General features: G+C 39.7%; 1 protein-coding gene across 1 annotated transcript; it reads right to left on the reverse strand.

Moving 5' to 3' along the window:
• Positions 1 to 397: 397 nt before the first annotated feature.
• On the reverse strand, positions 398 to 23,445 carry STARD7 (StAR related lipid transfer domain containing 7). The gene is made up of 8 exons (XM_045808984.2): positions 23,111 to 23,445; positions 13,810 to 14,018; positions 13,400 to 13,449; positions 12,033 to 12,143; positions 11,870 to 11,952; positions 11,312 to 11,411; positions 4,925 to 5,009; positions 398 to 3,830 (listed from the first exon to the last, which is right to left on the reverse strand). Exons 1-8 carry the CDS (start codon positions 23,428 to 23,430, stop codon positions 3,646 to 3,648), a joined length of 1,143 nt encoding a protein of 380 aa, XP_045664940.1. The 5' UTR covers positions 23,431 to 23,445; the 3' UTR covers positions 398 to 3,645.
• Positions 23,446 to 23,514: the final 69 nt, after the last annotated feature.

Here is a 23,514-nt window from a genome sequence, read left to right on the forward strand (position 1 = left end):
GGACTGAATTAGGTATTAAGGGACACCTGGGTGGCACAGTCCATTAAGTATCCAACTCTTGGTTTTAGCTCAGGTCATGATCTCAGGAATGTGAGATCAAGCCCCACATCGGGCTCCACGCTCAGTGTGGAGTCTGCATAAAACTCTCTCCCTCTAAAAAAAAACAAAAACAAAACTCTCTCCCTCTGTCTCTCCCACTTGTACTCTCTAAAAAATAAAAAAACAAATATTAGATATTATGTTATTTATGTGCTACTAGTTAGTATGGTTACAAAGAACATCATTACTGTAAAAAAGCACACTTTGTTTAGGAGTGAAATATTGTGATGTTTGCAACTTATTTTCAAAAGGTCATGAAAACTATTCAGGCTACCATAACAAAATACCATAGACTGGGTAGCTTAAACAACACAACTTTATTTCTTACAGTTTTGGAGGCTAAAAGGCCAAGATCAAGATGCTGCCCAATTCTGTTCCTGGTGAGAACACTCTCCCAGGCTTGCCGACAGATAGCTTGTGTCCTCACAATGGTGGAGAGGGAGAACAAGCAAATCTCTGGTGTCTCTTCTTATAAAGGGATTAATCCTATCATGGAGGGTTCCACCCTCATGACCTCATCTAAATCTAGTCACCTCCCAAAGGCCCCATCTCCAACACTATTACATTGGGCATGAGGACTTCAGCATATGAATCTTAGGGAGACACAGTTCAGTCCACAGCAAAGTATATATATAAAGACAAAGCACACACCATAGCAAGTTAACAACCAGCAACGCTAGCAGGGAAAGGGTATACAAGGTTTTATTACTTTCAATTTTTCAAAATAGAGTTGGGAGGACTTTTGAAGCTGGTGACAAAGCCTGGGAAAAGGTTAAGGTCACATAAGTGTGGTCTTCAAGAATGTGAAGTACTATCCCATGGAAACGTTTTCTTTGTGTCGCTCCAAAGACAGGGCTTGACCTACTTGACCCACTGGTAGACGTTGAGGTGGCACATTTAGTCTCCATATTAAGAACTTCCTGAAAGACAGAGCTGTCCAACAATGGAAATGTTGCTCTCAGAACCCAGGTGCTTCTCAGTGAAGTGTTAATACAGAGCCTGGAGAACCACGTCAGGGATGCCACGTGCACAGGCCTCCACAGCAGGATGGAGGCCAGAACCACCAACTTTCCAAATTTAAGGTTATACAGACACATGTGCACCCATAAGCATTACAACATCTAACAAGTAATCTACAAGTAGAGATGGCTTTCCAGTGATTATTTTAGAACAATCTGGAGAAAAGAGTTTTAATAGTTCAGGTGTACATTTGTGTGCACTTATTGTTCCCCACAGGCAGAATCACCCAATTTTGCCAACTCAAAATTCAGGTTATGCTCTGAAGTGTCTCTCACGTATCAATTGCCTTGCAACAAACTGACACTTTAGCAAAACTGCCTGTGTGACCGACCATACTTCCCACCAAGCGAAGTGGGGTTTGAGCTCACCACCCTCCCTCCCTAGCCAGAGCCCTGGTCTACCTCCTACACTAGATCTGGCTTGCTCAAATCTCCTTTCCTTGTTTCCTCCCAAGTTTCACTATCAGCAAAGCTCAAACACTATTTCCTCAAGTTGATCCTTCTTTAAAAGCAAAGGATATGGGTTAGTAGATCAAGACAAGGAAATGGGAACATACGGTTTGTCTTCAGTTGCCAAACTGGTCACCTGAAAGGGCTCACGGTCAAGGCAAAGTGGTTAGTTGTGTCAGCCCCTACCAAAGAAGACCACACCCTGCTACTTCCATTTGCCAACCCTAAGTAGAAACACTCTTCAACTTTCTGATTAGGAAGAAACAATAAGCCCAATATACAAGATTTCCCACCACCATATGTCCAAAGACAAACACTCTTTTGTACCAATCTTTATATATTTATTCACACATTTGATAAAAATGTCACAGTTAGAAGTGAAATCATTACAATGACATAAGTAACTGTACAGACCGACCCCAAGTACAGAGTCAAGTTGCCAAAAATCAGATCATGAGCAACACAGCACCTTAACACCTGTGCACTCACACACTCTTGCCCATACCCATCCGTACCCCGACAATCACAGGTGCTAAGTTCAGACGTAACCCAGGGAAACTTTCCCTGGCTTCTGTCAAGTCCTGGGGATGAGAAGAGAGAAATGATCAATGAAAAAGAAGTTGGGATTGCTCGATGTATCTCTCTGTTCTGCCAACCACTCAGAGAAGGCAAGACAAGAAAGATGGGGGCAGTTATTTCCTTGGCACAAAACTTAACAGGCAACAAAAATGTCAAGGGGTTTAAATCAGTTTGAGGCTTAGATCCCCTTTTCAACACAAAAGGGTAGCAAGTGGGGGAAAAAGGGAAAAATCCAGCCATTTAAATTCTAGGGAAAAAAGAGGGAGTATTGAAAACTTGATCCCTATTCTCCTGTCAGATGGCAGCATGACCAAAACAAAACCAGCCAGGCCAAACTGATACCATCTGATTGTGACTTTATCCAAAGAGCGTAGTTTGCTTTCATTTTTATTCTGAAGAGAGGAAGAAAAATTTTTCAGAGGAACGAGAGGGTCACATAAACCACATCTCCATTATATTAGCATTTGGGGCAAGATTACATCTATTTGTTCACATGGCTTGTCTATAGCTCTGAGAGCTCCAAGGAAGTGGCCCAACCCCCATTCCTCTGCCTTTAGCCTTCCAAGATGGACAAGTCCTCAGCATCCAGTCAAACCTGAAGTGTGAAAAATAATGCCTGAATCAAAACAGTATTTTCTATACAGTGGGACTATGGAGAAATCCTATTCCACTTCCCTATTCCTACTTGACACAAAGGTTCAAAAAAAAAAAGAACCAACAACCTGAAGTGTGATGTTTTGAGCACTGCCATCAACCCTATCAAAACACTGATGACACAGAAAGCTACCATCTGAAAGGACTCATTTCCAAGTATTCCTCGTGAATGAGCTAAGGAAGGAGGCGATGATCCAAATTAATATAGTGCATGAATACAGAAGAACTGGCCAATGCAAAGGAAACACTTTGGGTAGGGGGAGTCAATGGGGTGGTATATGGGAGGCAGAGAGAAATTTCTTGGTACAAATTTGATGTCCCTAAAGATAGAAGCAGGGTGAGGACAAGGCACTTACACTGCCAAACAACAGTTCACATCCATTAAATACTAAAACTGTTACCAAGAGCACTCCCAATGACCCCTCATTAAAGACTCAACCAGCCAACTGCACTTTCCAGTTGGACCTTCAGAACTGAAGGAAATCCCAAGTGCTGCAGAACCGACGGTGGGAACTGGAATGTTGGCAGAGGAAACTACTCAGAGGAAGCAAAAAGAAGTTGTCCCCTTTTGGCCTGAGGTGAGAGGTTTGTTCCAGATTAGCTCAGTGAAATACTGAATTGCAAGATGCTTGGCCTGAGAATATGACAACGCCCCCATGGATGCCTCCTTCTTCTGTTTTGATAAAGAGCAAAAAGGGCTCTGAATGAAATCGGACACCAGTTACTGAGTTATCTTGCACTGGTGGTTACAGCAGATGCCTTCTAATACATGTCCCTGTTCTGTAGCAGATAAGGGACTGAGACAGGGCTAGAAGCAGCCTGTCCCTTCTTATCCCAAAGCCCTTCAAGCGTACTCGATCCGGGCAGGGCCACAACTACCCTCATTCTTCCGCTCGGAAGACGGGGTGGTAGCCTTGGCTTCACTACCGGTTTCCAGAGGCTTAGACGAGATATAGTCCTTTACTTTGATCTCCATGTTCTTGGCTTTAAGAGTGGCCATGTGCAGCTTCTCCAGGAAATCTGGCATGCCTGGTGGGAGAGAGGGAAATTTGGGTAGGCTGAAATACAAACCAACAGTAGGATCAAAATTAGATGGCCTATTTCTCTCATGGTAGAGAGCCAACTTCTTCTTACAGAGATCACAGCCTGATTGACAAGCTGTGAGTTATAGTTGCCTCCCAAAATGTATGGGGAGTGAAAACAATCCATGAATTCTGAGATCCTTTGAAAAGGGGTACCAATTAAGCCAAATAAATTCCCAAAGGCTTTTAGGTGATTAAAATATCACTTATCAGGGATGCCTGGGTGGGTCAGTGGTTTGGGCGTCTGCCTCCGGCTTGGGTCATGGTCCAGGGGTCCTGGGAACTAGTCTGGCATTGGGCTCCCTGCTCAGCAGGGAGTCTGCTTGTCCCTCTCCCTCCCCCCTGCGCATGCTTTCTCTCTCTCTCAACTAAATAAAATCTTAAAAATATATATATATATATATATATATATATATATATATATATATATATATATATATCACCTATCAGTAGCATAGCCTAAATATCTGCCCATTTTATTTAGACAAATATCAAAGACAAACACCTAATCTCTCCATTCTCCTCCTGAGGTATTTGTCATAAGCTGCCCACAGAAAAGCAGAAGAAAGAAAATCACATGAAGATGCTTTTTAAAACAAGGAATCAGAAGGAAAAGGTGCAGTTACGGCTGTGATGTACAGCCTTTGTCAAGACACATGGTGGCCCCTTTTTCCAGAATACTATCCTATAACAACCACATTTTCTACACTAGATTTTATGGCCTCCAATACTATCTTAGAAGAAAAACTGTTCAAGTGCATTCATATACACAGTCCATATTTAAGGAATTAAGCAAATGTTCTCAAAATTCCCTTCTGGGCACATGTTGCTTTCTGGGACTCCACAGTTTTTATCCCTCAAAAGTCCAGCTGGAGGCTTCGGTATCTTCATAATATTCAAGAACAGGCTTGGAAGGATGTCTAATTTCTCCAACAGTGCTCCCATGAGACAAGCACTAATCCTCTTGCTTGCCATTTAGAGCTAGAGAAAAGCAAAATGCTCAACCCAGGTTCCAGGCCCTGTATACAAGTACCCACTCACCACTGGAAACCATCCAACTAACGCAGTAACGAGGAAACACAGTCTGGGGATTGTCACTGTATGTCAACAAGTAGTCAAAGCCATTCTGGAAAAGAAAAAAAGCAAAAATAATGATATTTGGATTACCTACCATACCTTCCATATCCAGTACCACAGAATAATCATGATCTGATTCTGGGGCAGACAGTGCCGTTTTTTTACCCTGTGCAAAAAAAAAAAAAGAGTTAATACTGAAGACTGCACAGGTTGCTATCCATAGAAAGGCCAGCCTGCAAGGTTGGCCCTCAGGTGGTGTCTGGGAAATTGGCTCCCAGAACATTCCCAGTCAACAGTGAACTGGTAAGAGTGGCTCCCTATGTCTTGTCTGTTCGTGCAAACACTACAGTTTATGCTGAATACCTGCTTTCTTTCTGGTGCATCTGGAATTTTGATATGTGTTATGCAGAGCATCCCTATGTGACCAGCCCTCAATAAAAATCTTGGGTGCCGAGCCTCTAATGAGCTTCTCTGGGCAGAACTATCACAGACATGTTGCTCTATTTTTGCTGCTGGAAGGAGAATGTGCTCTGTGACCTCCCACAGGAGAGAGAGAGCAGGAGGAAGCCTACACGTGGATTCCTACAGATTCTGCCTGTCTCTTCCCTTATGATGCAGCTCTGTATCCTTACTACATGACTACAATACATCTTAGTCATGAGTACGACTATATGCGGAGTCCTATGAGTCCTTCTAGCGAATTTTCAAACGTGGGGTGGTCTTGAAAATTCCAACACATACCCTCAAATGTTTAAAGGTCTTAATCTTTACCAAAATGGTATAAATTTTACTACTACTATGACTAATAACAGCGAACATTTATAGAGCACTTAACAGTGAACTGCTTCCAACTTGAAATAATCCTATAATGTAGGTACTGTTACCTCATTTTACAGAGGAGGAAACTGAGCACTAAGAAGTTAAGTAACTTAGCCCAAGGTCACCTATATACTCAATGACAGCCAAGATAAACCCAAAATTCTGACTGCAGGGCCTATGCACCCACTCTTTTTGGCTCAGCCCTCTCACTGCCTATTATAGTGAAGGACAGGGAATTAAGGAGATTTCCAGGTTTCTTGATCCTAGTAAAGATGTGAACCAACTATGCTCCACCCAAAGGGTTAAGAGATAACCCCTTTTATGTCGCACTTTTTAAAGCAGACTAGCCCCAACTTCAGGTGGGAGAACTACAACTTTAAATTCCCATGCTTTTACTCCAAAGTCCATCTTCTTTTTTCCCTGAATGAATTGTTCAATCTTTTATTCACTTCCTCAACATATATTTAAATGTCTGCTTCGTGTCCGGCACTGTGCTAGGTACTTAGAGCAAACAAACATGTGCTAGTCCCTGCCCTCAAGAGCTTTCAACTAACAGATCCCGTAACAGAGATACAGAATGAATACCATGGAAGTAAAGAGAAAGGAGAGGGACACCTGGGTGGCTCAGTCGGTTAAGCATTTGCCTTAGCTCAGGTCATGATCCCAGGGTCCTGGGACTGAGTCCTGCGTTGGGCTCCTTGCTCAGAGGGGAACCTGCTTTTCCCTCTGCCTGCCGCTCCCCCCTGCTTGTGCTCTCGCTGACAAATAAATAAATAAAATCTTAAAAAAAAAAAAAAAAAAAAAAAGGTAGAACCCGTACAGTGGAAACTTAACAGTATCCACCACAAAGGCTGGCTATAAGACTAAATGATTTAGTACATACAAAAGACTTTATTCTTTTATAAATATTCTTTTATGAAACACTTGGACTGGGAAGTCAAGAGACCTGGGTTCTCATCCACCACTGCTTATATTTTAAAAAAGGAAACCAATCAAAAACAATGATTACCCATTGGAAGAAGAAACAAAGATATAAGCAAAATCACTCTGAATAGTTCTTATTTTATAGATTTGATTTTGGAAGGGTAAGTTTTTTCATAATTTAATAAAACAGAATTAAGTTTAAAAAGCAGTATCTAAAAATCGAAAAGTAAAATAGAAAACAGGGAACCTAACTATGAACTGAGTTGGAAGGAAAAAGCACAAAGAGAGCACCTATTTCAAGTAGCTTTAAAACTCAGTATTTTGTACACTGTGTACACATCCTAAGGATAAAAAAACACAAATTTTAAATCACCACAGCACTGGTGATCTTGGTGGTATTATTCTGAGGCTGGTGTGTGCGTATTTCAAGTTAAAGCAAATGAGTAATTATGTTCAGGTGATGAACTGAGAGTTGAATTGTCCAGCACAGAAAAAGATGATAGATGTAAGATATAAAATATAAATAAAAACCCTCCAATCTGAAATATGAACTAAAAATGTTAGCATGAGCTTAGGATTTATCTTTAAAATAAATAAGCAACATTTATTACTTAGTTCTAGCTTCTGAAAAAGCCTAAAGACAATGAGAAAGCCAACAGCTGAGTAATCCTATTTCTTTATTTTTAAAGATTAAATTTTTTATTTTTATTTTTTTTTAAAGATTTTTTTAATTTATTTATTCGACAGAGATAGAGACAGCCAGCGAGAGAGGGAACACAAGCAGGGGGAGTGGGAGAGGAAGAAGCAGGCTCATAGCGGAGGAGCCTGATGTGGGGCTCGATCCCATAGCGCCGGGATCACGCCCTGAGCCGAAGGCAGACGCTTAACAGCTATGCCACCCAGGCGCCCCTAAATTTTTTATTTTATTTTTTAAGATTTATTTATTTGAGAGAGAGGAAGAGAGACAGAATCTCAAGTAGACTCCCTGCTGAGCACAGAGTCTGAGGCCGGGCTAAATTTCATGACCCTGAGATCATGAACTGAGCTGAAATCAAGAGTCAGATGCTTAACTGACTGAGCCACCCAGGCGTGCCTAAAGAGTGAACTTACAACCCCGAGATCAAGAGTCGCATGTCCACCAAATCCTGGTTTAATTTAAATGACATCTTAAATGGAACCAGGGCTCCCTAACGAAATGCTAATTTCCAGGTTTACAGCTAAAACTATACAAGATGAACCTGGGACATCTTATAACATCAGAAAACAAGGGAACCCCTGAGGTTAAGTCAAAAGGACTCGAGCCAGTTAAGAGGAGGCTCCTAATGGCCAAACTGGGACAATTTGAGTCTCAATAAGAATAACTGTAATGGATTAAAACGAATCAAACATGTTAAAAACTGAAATATCTATACAAGTCTTCTACTGGTTCTTCCATAGCAAAGACTAAGATATTTCTTTAAAACAAAAACAAAACTTAACCTTTGAAGATCCCTGGTTGAAAGAATTATTTTGAAACTCATAAATAAAGGAAACAAATCAACCATTTCTCTTATTTCCCTTTCCTATGTAAACTAAAGGAATACAAACAGTGAGAAAATTTTTCCTTAATGTATTTTAATAAGTGGAAAAAAATGAAGGAATTACAGAATCAGCATTTTGTTATACCACTAATGAAATAATGAATCTGAAGCAATAATCAATCATTTCTAAATTTACAAAGAAAGAGACAATCAAACATCACTTGCCTTCTAATAAAGTGGTCTTGCCCAAAACAACCAACAACCTGAATCTGTTTAAGCCTCAGGCTTGATCGGTAACTACCAATACCCAGGAAATACAGGCAGGGGACAGAGGAACACGTTAAATGACACTATGGATACTACCGGGTGTACACAATCATCAAGATCCAGAACAAAGAACCCTACTTTTTCAAAAAATACAATTGCAAAAAAAAGAAAAAAAGAAAAGAAAGAAAAAAGGAAACTTACTTCAAAAGACTCAAGACTCAAGATACTGAATCAATATCTGGATCATATTTGGGTCCTGATTCAAATAAACCAACTCCAAAAAAATTTCACAATCAGGAAAATTCAAACACTAACTAGATTATTTGATATTAGGGATTATTAGGACACTGAAGTTATGTTTTCAAAAATCTTTTCAAGATAAATACTGAAGTATATCCACAGAAGAATTCTTCTATGGTTTCTTCTATAGCAAAACTAGAAACTGCTTTAAAATAAGCAGGATAGCAGGAAAAGGGACAAGAAAGGGTACAGATAAAACAAGTATGGCCATGAGTTGATCACTATTGGAGCTGGGGACGGATACAGAAGGTTCATTATACTACACCCTACTTCTTTACCTTTCACATACATTTCAAATTTTCCCTAATAAGAAGTAAAACAACATACCTTGGCTCAAGGACTACTTTCCATCTAGCAGTCCAAATGCAGCTGCCTGGTTTTCAAGTACTCTCTGTACATGGTCAATGTAATTTATCACTCCTCCCTAATCTTAACCTTCCTTTCTAAGTGGTCAGTCTCTGAACATATTCATGGCTCATGCCTGTCTTATCTTTGGTATATCATATTTTCCTCTATCCAGTCTGCCTTTTCACAAGAACCAACTCAAATCTTACCTTTCCCTAAGAGCTTGCCACAAATATACTAGAAGAATTATATATATAACTTATTGTTCCTCCACCTCAGCTCAAAGAAATTATTTACTGGGTCTCTACTTAGATGCAACACACTCTGCTAGGTGCTGAACGATGCCTTAGCTGCTCCATGGTCACAGTTTCTAAAGGCAGCAATGCTGGAACTCAACTCAGTTTTTTTCAAAGAGGAAATAAATGGAAAAGGTCCAAATTTCAAAAGCAACATAAAGGAAAAAAGTGAGGCCTAAGTCTGCCTCCCACACTATCTCCAGCCTGACCCAGGCTCCCCTTTCCTAAAGGGGACTAGCCATGGACAGTAGCCTTGCTTCTTCTTTTCTATCTTCTAAAGCAAGGACTTTAAAACATTTTTAACTATAACACACTGTAAATAATCCTTTTTACACTGTAACCAGCTCTCTCTCTCAGCCTCCTACACACATTCATACATACTTATGTAACTAAACAAAAGCCTCATGAAATATGCTTACACTGGGATGATTTCTACTCTATGTATCCTCTCTTCTTTTTAAAGCTGGTCATAATGCACTAAATTAATTTTGTCTTCCATTAATGGGGTAGCAATCCGAGGTTTGAAAAACACTGCTCTAAAAATAGTACACAAGTAAACACACAGATCTCCCAGTTAAAAAAAGAGTCAAACACCACATTGACTGAAAGGAACCACCATTTCTGTCTAAAATATTTAAAATCCTACGTCAGGCAGTATAAATAGAACAACCTGTTGAAAACAAAACCATACTAAAGCACACAGTTCATACAGCTCAAAAACAAAAGTAATGGGAAGAAACAAAGCCTTTAATTATAAAGTGAAACACAACTAAAAACAGCAACCAGTGGAGTCAATATGTAAACTCAAGAGATGTGGCTAAAAAACTAAAAAATAAAACACTCCCTAAGTTGAAAAAAATATTCTTCTCAAAGAAAGGTCAAGAGAATTTTAAAGAAGGCTGAGACAATGTCCACAATAGCTAAATTGTGGAAGGAGCCGAGATGCCCTTCAACAGATGACTGGATTAAGAAGTTGTGGTCCATATATACAATGGAATATTACTCAGCTATCAGAAAGAACGAGTTCTCAACATTTGCTACAACATGGACAGCACTGGAGGAGATAATGCTAAGTGAAATAAGTCAAGCAGAGAAAGACAACTATCATATGATTTCTCTCATCTATGGAACATAAGAACTAGGAAGATCGGTAGGGGAAGAAAGGGATAAAGAAAGGGGGGCTAATCAGAAGGGGGAATGAAACATGAGAGACTATGGACTATGAGAAACAAACTGAGGACTTCAGAGGGGAGGGGGGTGGGGGAATGGGATAGACCGGTGATGGGTAGTAAGGAGAGCACGTATTGCATGGTGCACTGGGTGTTATACACAACTAATGAATCATCGAGCCTTACATTGGAAACCGGGGATGTACTGTATGGTGACTAACATAATATAATAAAAAATCATTAAAAAAAAAATAATAAAGAAGGCTGAGAGGGTTAGTCTAACCCTCTCATTTTGCAGATAAGGAAACAAAAGTCCAGAAAGGTTTTAAGTGTTCTGCCCACTGAGGTGAAATTTTGATGGAAAAGGTGCTCCCTTCAATTCCTAAAGAAGGATGCTAACGACAGGCCATTGTCTTTTCCTGTCTCTCACACACACGGAAGTCAGTGGGTCATTAGTACTCCGTCCTGGGGGATCTTCCAGGTATATCACCCTATAGCAGTGCTTCCCAAACCAGGAGCATCAGCCTCACCTGGGAACTTCTTAAAAATACTTCTTGGGCCATACCCAAGCACTGCATGTTAACAAGCTCCAGCGGACTCTGATGCATGCCAAGTTTGAGAACCACTGGCCTTCTCAGTTCAGACAAACGGCATTCCTTGATAAAATTCCAAAGCCACTACACATCATCTCTTGGATGATGTAAAACTCACCTCATCAAATGACTTGTGGGGACGGATAACCATCTGGGATTCATACGATCGGACCCTTACAAATTCTGGAGACTCTGGAACACTAGGGTGCTCCACAGCACTGGTAAGGAAAGAAGTTAAGGAAACTCTTAGTAATGTCTATATATAAGAAAACAGCATGAGAGCTATAGTTAAGAGGAAAATCTAAAAAGCTGGCCCTAATTTTTAAAATAAAACAGAACAGTCACTAAAATGAATGAATACAAACTAAGTTCTAAAAACAAAGTGAGTTTCCTTGGTGATTCCTGGCTCACTAGGCTTCGTGTTGAAGAGGAGGGTACTTCTTTTTTTAATTATCAACACAAAGGAACTAAAGAAACAGTTTAATGAAAAGCTTACACAGATCCCTTCAATCTTCCTAGACTGTGGTCACCAGTCACAGCCCACTCATGTTCTAGCTGGGATGGATGGGATCCTAGCATCACTCATAACAGCACTGAGAACATGCAACTCTGACCAGACATATATAAAGGACACAGTTAAAGGAACTCAGCAGGAGCCACAGGTAACCACACATACCGCGACACCAACACCATCACATTGTTTTCCTGATCCACGCTATACCGTCGAACATAAACATAATCCCGGGAGTACATCGGATACTAAAGAAAAGGATAGGCAGAATTAGTATTCTGCCCCACATGGACGTGATAGAAGTAAAAACAGTAGTAAAAATACTCACAGGAAAATGGGTTACCCAGTGAAGAACCTCAGAACCACTAACCACATCCCTCTCAATCACTTCCAGCTTGATTACCAGGGCATCCCACTTTTTTCTATATTCCGTATCCAGCTGCAGAAGAGAAAAGACTATGAAGACCCAGGAAATCCAAAACAAAGTTGCAGAAGGCTTTTCCAGATGCCTGGACCTATGACCCAAGGACTTTACTCTGAAACAGTAACCTGACCTAAAAATGACAAGGTGTGAAAGACACGGCTGTGTTTACTGCAAATAAGTCTTTTAAAATACTTTCTTACAGGCCAACAGCATTACCTTGAAAGTTAATCTTAAAAAAAAAAAAAAGACAAAGCAAAGGATAATATAAGAAAAAAATACTGTGATAGACATGTCTGGGGAAAATATAATAAATAGGTAGTGATAAAAATGTGTAAGGGCAAAACAGTTTTTTAAAGTTTTACACAGACAAAAGTCCCAAAAGTATGAGCAGACACCTCACACAAAGAAATGCAAGTAACATATTTTTTTAACTTCTAGCGTGACTAGTAAGTAGGGAATTTCAAAATAAGACATATCATACACATCCAAACCAACAAAAATTCAGTATAAATTGGCAAAATTCAGTGCGTGGGGGGAAGTGTGCACTTGCATATTACTAGTGGGTATTTTAATCAATTAGTTACTGAAAACCTGACAAAACAGTGAAATATCCAGGAAGGAAAATAATTTTTTTATACAACTCTGGGTGAGACCATCTCCCCTTTTCATACATTTCCCCCCAAGGAAGAAAGCAGTCTTTGAAAAGATACTCTTCATTTTTACTAAATAAATACCTTCACTATGGAAATGTTCCAGACTGGATCTGTACTGAAGAGGAAAACGCTACAAAGGACATCACTGGGTCAAAAGATAAAAACGGGAATACAAGCAGAAGATAACACACGAGCTACATCCATGTTAAATTTATAGACTTTGATAAAGACACCATGGTTAAGAGAGTATGTCTAACTTTAGGAAATACACACTGAAGGATTTTGGAATAAAGGGCCACATATGTAACTTGCCCTTAAATTATTTAGGAAAAAATAACTATAAAGCCTTATAAAATATACTAAAAGCACTCAAATACATTCCTCTATTTAATCTTCCCAACAGCCCTGCGAGAGGACAGAACTGGTCTCATCCCCACTGGACAATGAATGGTTAAGTCCAATGTTTACCCAGATGCTATCTGACATGAGATGAAGGGTACAGAGATAGATGGATGTACTAAACCATGTCTTCTGAGTCGAAGAAATTATTCATGTGGACAGTGGTAAGCGGATTTCTAGACTTAGAAGCTCCAAATCTGGGAAGAAAAATTTACTCACCTGAACATTGAAGAACTGCCGGGGTGTCACATCTGTATAGGTTCCAAAAACTAGAATGACAAGAAAGAACAAGAGATGGCTGCCACACCCTCACCACTGAAACTTATTCCTATCACTTAACTGCATTTCAATTATAGAGTACTGAAAGATCTTAAAGGCAGATTCAGAAACTAGACGTCATATTGACAAACTAGATTGTCATACCAAAGTAAGACAAAGAACAACCTACAGCAAAGTACAGTAATGAAGACACTAAGATGCTTGTCATCTGGGAGAAGAAAAACAAAAACCAGGAAATCATGGCAAATTTTCTGAGCAACAACCAGATCAGTTTAGAGTATGAAGTACAAAAGTCCCACACATCTGGGCAATCATGGAACACACCTGCAAGGCAGCCAAGCTGGGCTCACCTCTGTACTGGTAAAGGTGGGTGCCTGTAATAGGGCGCCGCCAGAGCTTAAAGTGTTTCTTATCCATCACCATTTCCCATGGCTGCTCTTTGCTCCCTGAATCTTCATTTCCTTCTCTCTGTGATTTTGGTTCTGGAGGGTGGCGTTCAACTCCAGAACGCTGAAACACATGGGACATTTCCTCCAACCGTTTCATCTCATCAATGGATCTGCAAAAGGAGAAAAACAAAAGGAATGGTGTAGGTGGTTAAATCTTCCCATTTATGTGTTTTAAAATTTCTTGCAATGATCTTTTATAGTTTCCATGGAGTACAATGTTGAACAGAAGTGGTGAGAGCAGACATCTTTGTCTTATTTCTGCCTTATTTCCAGTCAATCCTGTGAAATGAAATGTCCACACCATGACTTGTATAAGAATGGTGTGGGTTGGGGTGCCTGGGTGGCTCAGTCAATTAAGCATCTGTCTTTGGCTCAAGTCATATCTCAGGGTCCTGGAATAGAGTCCTGCATTAGACTCCCTGCTCAATGGGGAACCTGCTTCTCCCTCTCCCTCTGCCACTCCCCCTGCTTGTGTACTCGCTCGCTCGCTCTCTCTCAAATAAATAAAATCTTAAAAAAAAAAAAAAAAAAAGAATGGTGTGGGTTTAAAACAGTATAAAGTGTAGTGAAAACTCTAGTTCCTGAGTCTGAATCCCAGTCCAACATTCATTAACTAAAACATTATTTAATCTCTATTCTTAATCTGTAAAATGAGGATAATAACAGGACCTACCTCCAGGGTTGATTATAAAACTTAAACAATTACATATTTTTCCTCCTCTTTTAAAAATATAATTCACATTCCCTAAGAATCATCCTTTTATAGTTTACAATTCAATGTTTTTTAGTATACTCACAACGTTGTGTAACCATCACCACTAATTCCAGAACATTTTCATCATCCCCCCAAAACACCTATACCCATCAGCAGTCACTCCCCAGTCCCACCTCCCCATAACCTCTGACTACCACTAATTTATTTTCTGTTTCTATGAACTTGCCTATTTTGGACAATTCATATAAAGAGAATCATAACAATAGTCTCTAGTGTCTGGCTTTTTTCAATAAGCACATTTTCAAGGTTGATTCATGGTGTGCTTTGCTCCCTCTTTTTTTGGCTGAATATTTCACTGAATGGATATATCATATTTTGTTTATCCATTCATCAGGTGATGGGCATTTAGGCTGTTTCTATTTTTTGGTTATTACGAATAATAACGCTATAAACATTTGTGTAGAAGTTTTTATGTAGACACAGGTTTTCAGTTCTCTTGAGTAGGTTCCTAAGAGTGGATTTGCTGGGTCATGGCAACTCTATGTTTAACCTTTTGAGGAAGTGCCAAATTATTTCCCAAAGCAGCTGCACCATTTTATAGTCATAACAACAATGTATTAGCGTTCCAACTGCTTCACATCCTTGCCAACACTTGTTATTAGACAAAGCTATCTTTCTGATTCTAGCAATTCTAGTGGGTGTGAAAAGTGTATCTCATTGTGGTCTTTGATTTGTATTTCCCCAGTGACTAATGATGCTGAGCATATTTTCAAGTGCTTATTGGCCATTTGTGTATCTTCTTTGGAGAAATATCTATTGAGATCTTTGCTTATTTTTAAAATGGGCTTTTTACTGTTGAACCAGAAGAGTTTTTATATACTCTGAATAATAGACCCTTACCAGATATGATTTATAAAAATTTTCTCCCATTCTGTGGGTTGTCTTTCCACTTTTTTGATAGTGACTCTTGATGAACAAAAGTCTTTAATTTTGATGAAGTCTAATTCATCTACTTTTTTGATTGCTTATGTCTGTGTTATAGCTAAGAAACCATCACTTTCTAATCCAAAGTCATAAGGACTTACAGCTGTTATCTTCTTATAAGAATTTTAGTATTAGAAAGAGTTTTAGTATTAGTTTACACTTTGATCCATTCTGAGTTAATTTTTTGTGTATGGTGTGAGGCAGGGGCTCTAAACTCATTATTTTGCATGTGCATCTCCAGTTGTCCCAATGCCATTTGAAGACTGTTTCCCCATTGAATTGTCTTGGCACTTTTGTTGAAAATCAACTGGCCATAAGTTTAAGGGTTTATTTCTAAACTCTCAATTTTAGTCTAACATTTATATATATATCCTTATACCAGTACCATATCATCTGAACTATTATAGCCTGGTAGCTTGGTATTAAGTTTTCAAATCAGGAAGACTGAGTCCTCCAACTTTGTCCTCCTTTTTCAAGAGTGATCTGACCATTCTGGGTCTTTTTCATTTCCCGCTGAGTATCAGGATCAGCTTGTCAATTGGGACAAAATAGTGTGCTAAGATTCTGATAGGGATTGTGTTGAATTTATAGATCAGTTTGGCTAGTATTGCTATCTTTACAATATTAAGTCTTCCAATACATGAACAGAGATCTTCCCATTTATGTGTCTTAAAATTTCTTGCAATGATCTTTTGTAGTTTTCAGCAAAAACATGGAGTACAATGTTGAATACAAGTGGTGAGAGCAGACATCTTTGTCTTATTCCTGATCTTACGGGAAAAGCTTTCAGTTTTTCACCATTAAACTATGTTAGCTGTGTTTTTTGTAGATGGGCTTTAACAAACTGAGGAACTTTCCTTCTATTCCTAGTTGCTGAGTGCTTTTTATTTTATCATGAAAAGAGGTTGGACTACCAAATGTTTTGTATATACTGAGATGATTATGTGGTTTTTGTCCTTTATTCTATTAAAGTGTTGTATTAAACTGATTTTTATATGATGAACTAAACTTGCTTTCCTGAAATAAATCCCACTATTCCAATTCCTTTTTATATATTACTGGATTCTATTTTGTTAGTATTTTGTTCAGAACTGCCTAAAGCTTTAAAACATTTCAAGATAACACCATATATTTTCTTCTGTTGTTGTATATCTTTTAGGGACATATACCTATAAAGACACAGAAAGGAATGCAATACAACAAACTGAGATAGATAATCTGGGGGAGAGAGGAGATTGCAACTGGGCAATGGTACATAGGAGGCTTTACCTATACTATTTTCTTTCTAAAAATAACTGTATTTGGGGGTGCCTGGGTGGCTCAGTCGGTTAAGCAACAGACTTTTGGTCTGGCTAAGGATCATGATCTCGGCATCCTGAGATGGATGGAGCCTTGCGTAGGTCTCTGCGCTGAGCAGGGAGTCTGCTTGGGATTCTTTCTCCCGGCCTCTCCCTCCCCCCTCTGCTCTTCCCCCTGCGCTGCATGTGCTCTCTCCACCTTTTAAAAAATAAATAAATAAACTCTTTAAAAATATGTAATGCATTTGTAACATTCATGTTAAAGTCTTTTTATATATCCGAAACATTTTAAGTTTTGTTTTTTTTTCCTAAAGAGAGAGCAGGAGGGGATGGGCAGAGGGAGAGGGAGAGAGAATCTTACCCTAATCCACGTGGAGCCTGGTTAAGATTCTCTGTCCCCCTCTCCCTCAGCCCATCCCCTCATGCACACGTGTGCTCTCGTCCTCTCTCTCAAATAAATAAAACCTTAAAAACAAAAACAAATGAAAAAAAACATGGTTTGTATTTTCCCCTTAACCTTTAAATAGCGGTTAGGAAAGAAAGATTGCTGTCTGTCTGTATCATATACAACTACTGCTATAAGACTGAAGAAGACACCAACTACTAATACACTCTGTCTGAAATGCCCACTTATCTTCAACCTTCAATAAAACGTAAGGTTCAAGGTTAACTTCCAGGCAGAGTTAACCATATACATTTACTTTTATTCCGCACAGACACATATCACATTATATAATTAATCTTTGTATCTGCCTCCTTTACTAAACTATGAATTCCCTAATGTCCCCAAATCAGTCTCTTTCATATCTGTATTTCCAGCTCCTAGCAAGTACCTGGTAAACATAAGGCACTCAAATGTTTACTCAACTGAGTAACTATGAAAAGTAGGCCCCAATAATTCAAATTCTTATTAAAAATTACATAAATACATTATTTTAAAAGCCAAAAATTCAGTCATACTGGTAACCCAGTTACCCAGATTAAAAGTTTAGAGCAACCCAAAGCGATGATGACTATAAAGATCTGTGTTCCAGTCCTGCCTCTGCCAACTGGCTGTGTGATCTTACGCAAGTCATTTTACCTGTAAAGCCCTCCCTTTTTTCCACCTATAAAGTTAGGACATTATTTAAGGTTTCTATTAGCTTTAAAATTCCATTTTTCTGAATTTTAAACTTTGGACTTAGATGAAAATATTTATACAGGGGACGTTTTGTTGTTTTGACTGCCCAAAATCTTTTCATATTCAGGAGAATCCCAAAGTAAGTGGGATACAGCCCGCTCTCAAGCCCTAGCAGTTAGAGCACAGCACCTAATTTAAGTGAGATTAATTAGACACTTCTGGTAGAGAATATGAATCCTGAGGGAAATAATACAAGGCACAGCATCTTTTGGAGATTATTCTCAGTGATCCTGAAGGAACTGAGTGTCCAGCAGTGCAACCAATCTAGGGAAAACAAAACCAGCAACACTGCCCTGAGGAGATTATCCCTACAACAGGTCTTGGCTGTTCTCTTGGCCAACCTGTATTCTGGCCTTCTAGTCAATGCCCTGAGTGACCTAACACCTTTAATTAATCCCTTTGACTAATGCCTTTTGGCTTAAGTCAACCAATATCAGCTTCATTTGCAACCAAGAACCCTAGCCAGTACAATTTATAGTGATGCTCTGATGAAAAAAGTTTAACCATTTTTTAAAAGTTTTAATTTGAACTAAAAACTGCAAAACAGGATTCACCGCTACCACTGCAAACACATACAGCAATAGGGAAGGAACTTTACAATACACAATAAGATCTTTCAGGAGAAAGCAAAAGCAAAACCACAGCTAGACTTGCTTAGAGAACAATTCAGGCATCACATGGCACCAATTATGACATTTTTCAGGACTAGTAAGGCATTCTTCAATAAAAATTAAGCACCACCCTTGAATGGCATTCTTATCACATAATGAGGAAGGGCAGAAATACCTTATTAAAACGACATCAGAGGCCCTTAAAATTACAGAGTAATAAGATTTTAAGAATATTAAACTATGACTATATGCAATATTTTTAATGGCCTCCTAAGGTGGTACAGAGCTTCAGACCCATTGCTTAATCAACCTCTCCTATATAATTAAAGGTCACTAGGTGGCCTTGATTAAAATTATGAGACTAAGTCCCCAAAGGGGGAGAAATATGTCTTGTGAAGGCCATGACATTCATTCTTGAAATAACACAATCTAAATGCCGGCGCAAGACTGCATCATGAAATGCAAATGATTCTTGTCCCCAGATTCAACAACCTCTGAAGGGTCTCAACTTCTAAATGCTGACATGACATACATAATTAGCACAAAGGTGCCCAAAGTGACTCACTACCATGTAAGTGGAATAAGGAAAACCTCTCACCATACATCTCTTTAGCCTGCGGTGCCAAATCTTGTTTGGACAGGGTGGGTGTCTAAACCTTGTTATCTGAGACTTAAATAATAAGAAAGGACAAAAGAGATTATTCCCAAAACAGTAACAGCAGATTAGTAAGAGGATCAAGAAAAGACACCCAGCGCTTCCCTTTCTCCAAAATTAGAGTCATTTCAATATGTGAGAAAGGCTGGACCGAAAGATATGGAAACTGAAGTCATAAAACTATTAAAACAGAGTAGTAAGTATAACCAGTTTTGGCTCATGTAGGAGGTCCTGCCATCAGTATACAGAGTTTGACATAAAGGTCCAATATGATTCAAATGAAGCCATCCCTGTAGTCAGTAATTTCAGCAAGACAACTTCCTCATTTCACATAATCCCTTCCTTAAACTCCAAATTATTGTCAAAGTTAGAGACTTTCAAGTATAACTGTCATGAGGCACAAGAAATACAAGACATCATCTGGTTCATTGCAATTCTGGGCCAACTGGTTAATGGTAAAATAATGAAGACAATGTCAAAAAATTCAAATCAGGTTTTATGTAGTTCCGATGATCTAAGGATATGTCAGTAAAAAAAATCTTTAAGTGACAGTGGCAAAAAAGAAAATGGATTTCTTGTTGATCATCTATCTAATTAATAACCTACTGAAAAGTTAAAATTATTCTAAATGCCCTGAGACAATTTTCTTTATGAAACTTTACCAGCACTTACTTACTCAAATTTCTGGAGCAATGGACTGTAACTTTTTTAAAATGAGGAGGGGTTAATGGAACATTTTCCCCTAGCCTTTCATATTTCTTAACTTCCTTCCTCTTTTTGTTCCTGTAACTTTTTTTTTAAAGATTTTATTTATTTAGGGGCGCCTGGGTGGCTCAGTCGTTAAGCGTCTGCCTTTGGCTCAGGGCGTGATCCCGGCGTTCTGGGATCGAACCCCACATCAGGCTCCTCTGCTGGGAGCCTGCTTCTTCCTCTCCCACTCCCCTGCTGTGTTCCCTCTCTCGCTGGCTGTCTGTCACATAAATAAGTAAAATCTTTAAAAAAGATTTTTTTAAGAAGGAGAGCACACGTGCGAGTGTGCACAAGCAAGGGAAGCAGCAGGCAGAGGGAGAAGCAGACTCCCTTTGACCAAGGAGCCCCAATGTGGGACTCAATCCCAGGACCCTGGAAACATGACCTGAGCCGAAGGCAGATGCTTAACCGACTGAGCATCCCGGGCACCCCTCCTGTAATTTTTTTTTTTTTTAATATTCCAAAGCAATAAAAAATTGCTACTATATTTTTCCATAAGATCTGCCCTGGGCTCACAGAACGAGTGATTCTATACCAAAAATAGTGACTGAAAGTTATTCTGTTTGACTTAAGTGAAATCAGTTGGATAAGAATCCAAACCAAGCCTTAAAAGACCTGATTTCTACACCTGGCCCCAGTCAAAGTCACTTTGTACAAATTACTTTTCTCAAATTTTCTTGCTGTTGCTAGATAAATGAGATTCTATTTGTTAAGACGTTCCTAAGCACAAGAGAACTGAAAGTAAGGTTATTCCTTTTCATTCTGAATTGTACTCGAATAACGTAAGAAAAAACACATACCACATTAAAGCACACATTCAAAGAGAGTACTAGGACAAGAGGGTACAGAAACAGCAAAGAACCACCAAATGCTGTGATTTAGTGGCCATGGTACAATCATGCTCTTCTTCCATTATACAATGAAAAAAATGCACTTGTCCTGAGGCACATTCAACTGTGCTTCATTACGGAAGCCACCCAAAATCCTTTCACTAGAACAAAATCTAAGATGTTCTAAACTAGCTATGACAACCTCAGCAGCAGCTCCTTTAAAGCAAACTGAATACTTAAGCAAAGAAAGTTAACCTGAATCCAAAATATTTTATTCAATAAAAGACAAAATATTACAAACATGAGAAAACTATAGAACCACTTTACAATCAAGATATAGTTGAACAGCGTATTTGTCGCCCTAGCAAGGTAACATACATTTTTTAAAAATCCTCAAAATGGACACCATCAAATTTTAAGTACACGACTGAATTCAGGCTTGAACTGGAAAATGAAGTGTAAATGAAGGCCTTTGCTAAATAACAAGTCTGGAGGATGAAAAAGGCATCTTAAGTGTTCTGATTGACCTTAATCCGAGTTTATGATATTCCCAAGTGGGAAGAGAGCAATACCTCTTCAGGATCTTGATTAGAATAAAATATGTTTGTACAGCCCCTAGATTTCAGAAACAGCCCAAAGAGGGAAAAGAGGGAAATACAGTGAATACGGGGCCTGGTCATCAACTGGTCTCTTTCTGCCACAGTGGGTAGTAACTACTGACTCAAATGTTTACCACATTAATTTTTTACTTTGTTTCCTTCCCTAGCTCCTGCTAACAGCAGACCTACTGAACAGAGTCTCCAGGATATACTGTCCATAAAAACACATGAAGTAAGCCAAAGAATGTCATTTACCATGGAGGCCCCAACACTAGTCAATTCCCACCCCAAAACATCTTCCCTCTCTTTTGCACCAGGTAACCCTTTTCTGGTCTTTCTCCTCCTTCCCAAATAGATCCAACTGGGAATTTTCCTCTCAAACTTTACTGTGGAACATGGGTATTTCACCATCAAAAACAGAATGAAAATTCAAACAGTTAATTGATAATTTCTTAATTTAAAAGGTTTCCTCCCATAAATATTCTCACCCTTGAGCCTTTTTCATTAGACCAATGGCCAAGTTGCAAGATACTAACAGAAATTAGGCAAACTACCTATCAAAAAATAAACTACCCGCTTTATCATATTAACATTTTTGTGAATAAGACAGTTGTTATAATTTTAAACTATTTATATCCTCAAGGTGGATATTTAGTGACCAGTAAATTTTCTATTTACTAATATTTATACAAATAATGTCTACTAACGCAAGAATCAGAAAACCACAGTCTAGGACCAACCACCTATTTTTGTAAATAAGGTTTTATTAGGAAACACAAATTTAGGGGGAGGGGAGAGCAGTTTAGGAACATCAGTTAAAAGGAAACACAGAGACACTGTAGAGAGCTAAATCAAATCAAAGCTAAATCATGAGATTACTTGAAAACTGTAAAGGCTCAGATTTAAAATCACAGATTAACAAATTCAATCAGTGGTACTGCATTTTTTCACACAGAAGTTTTGATGATGACAGCGTGATTTCAGAGCCTAATGAAACAGTATTTCCTAAATTCTAGTTAAAGCAGCAAAAATCTGACCTAATTTTTGCAGGTTAAAATGTCTGGGCTCCTGGTTTATCTGAGGAAGACAAAAATCCCTTCCAGCCACAAGAGTCACGATAACAAAAGAGCTTTCCGGGCATTTCTCACGATATCCCATCAGGAATCAAGTAGTTCTGTAATTGCATAACCATACCCTTAGGTCAAATTTAAAACCTGTTTTGAGTTTGCACCTTTCTGGATGAGTTAAAGATTACGTGAACAACGGGTTACATGCCTTCAATATCTAATTTATTTTTTACAACGTTATTTCTTCAGTGTCACGCTCCCTATTCAAAGTCTTCCCTCCTACGCTAACCTATACCTCGTTATTTCTAACCCGACAAGTGAAATTAACTGAGAGGCAATAAAAAACGTGGTTTGCTAAAACAGAATCAAGTTACTGGAACGCCACTTCAAGCACCACCGGGTAAACGGAGACACTGAGCCAAAAAGGCAGGCCCCAGGGTTCGCCGTGCCAACCTCCCAACCTGACCGGCCCCCACCCGCAGCGAACAGAAACGACCTCGCCGCAAGGCTCACCTCTGCAACTCCTCCTCCTGGATCCTCTCCTCGTCCCACACGAACACGCCAGCGAGCGCCGCCATCAAGGCAGAGGCATGGCCAGGACGGCCTCGCAGCCGGCGCCAGAGGCGTCCGAGGAGGACGCGGCGCGAGCTCTCAGAATAGAGGCGTCCGTACAGCTGCGCGATCTGCTGCGCGCGCCGCACACGCAGGCCCGTCACGAAGCGGCACTGATTGGCCAGCAGAGCGAGCAGTCCCCCGCCCCGCGCCCCCGCGCGCCCCGCCGCCGCCGCGCCCGCCACCCAGGCGGCCAGGGCCCGCGGCCTCCGCAGGAACATGCTGCCTGAGCGCGCCCCGCCCAGACCCCCTTACCCAGCCCCCCCGCCGCTGCGCCCGCCGCGCGCCCGGAGGCGAACTAGGCC

Source organism: Ursus americanus, chromosome 7, assembly GCF_024610735.1.
Source record: "Ursus americanus isolate L20-20 chromosome 7, mUrsAme1.1.p, whole genome shotgun sequence".
Classification (NCBI taxonomy): domain Eukaryota; kingdom Metazoa; phylum Chordata; class Mammalia; order Carnivora; family Ursidae; genus Ursus; species Ursus americanus.

What these genes read in the sequence shown, in the direction of transcription:
- STARD7 (XM_045808984.2), bottom strand. Translation starts at nt 23,430, where the DNA reads ATGTTCCTGCGGAGGCCGCGGGCCCTGGCCGCCTGGGTGGCGGGCGCG. An exon ending in GGCAGTTCTTCAATGTTCAG is followed by an intron (nt 12,144 to 13,399) that starts GTGAGTAAATTT and finishes TCTCTTCTGCAG; the next exon opens with CTGGATACGGAATATAGAAA. An exon ending in ACTGGGTAACCCATTTTCCT is followed by an intron (nt 11,953 to 12,032) that starts GTGAGTATTTTT and finishes CCTTTTCTTTAG; the next exon opens with TATCCGATGTACTCCCGGGA.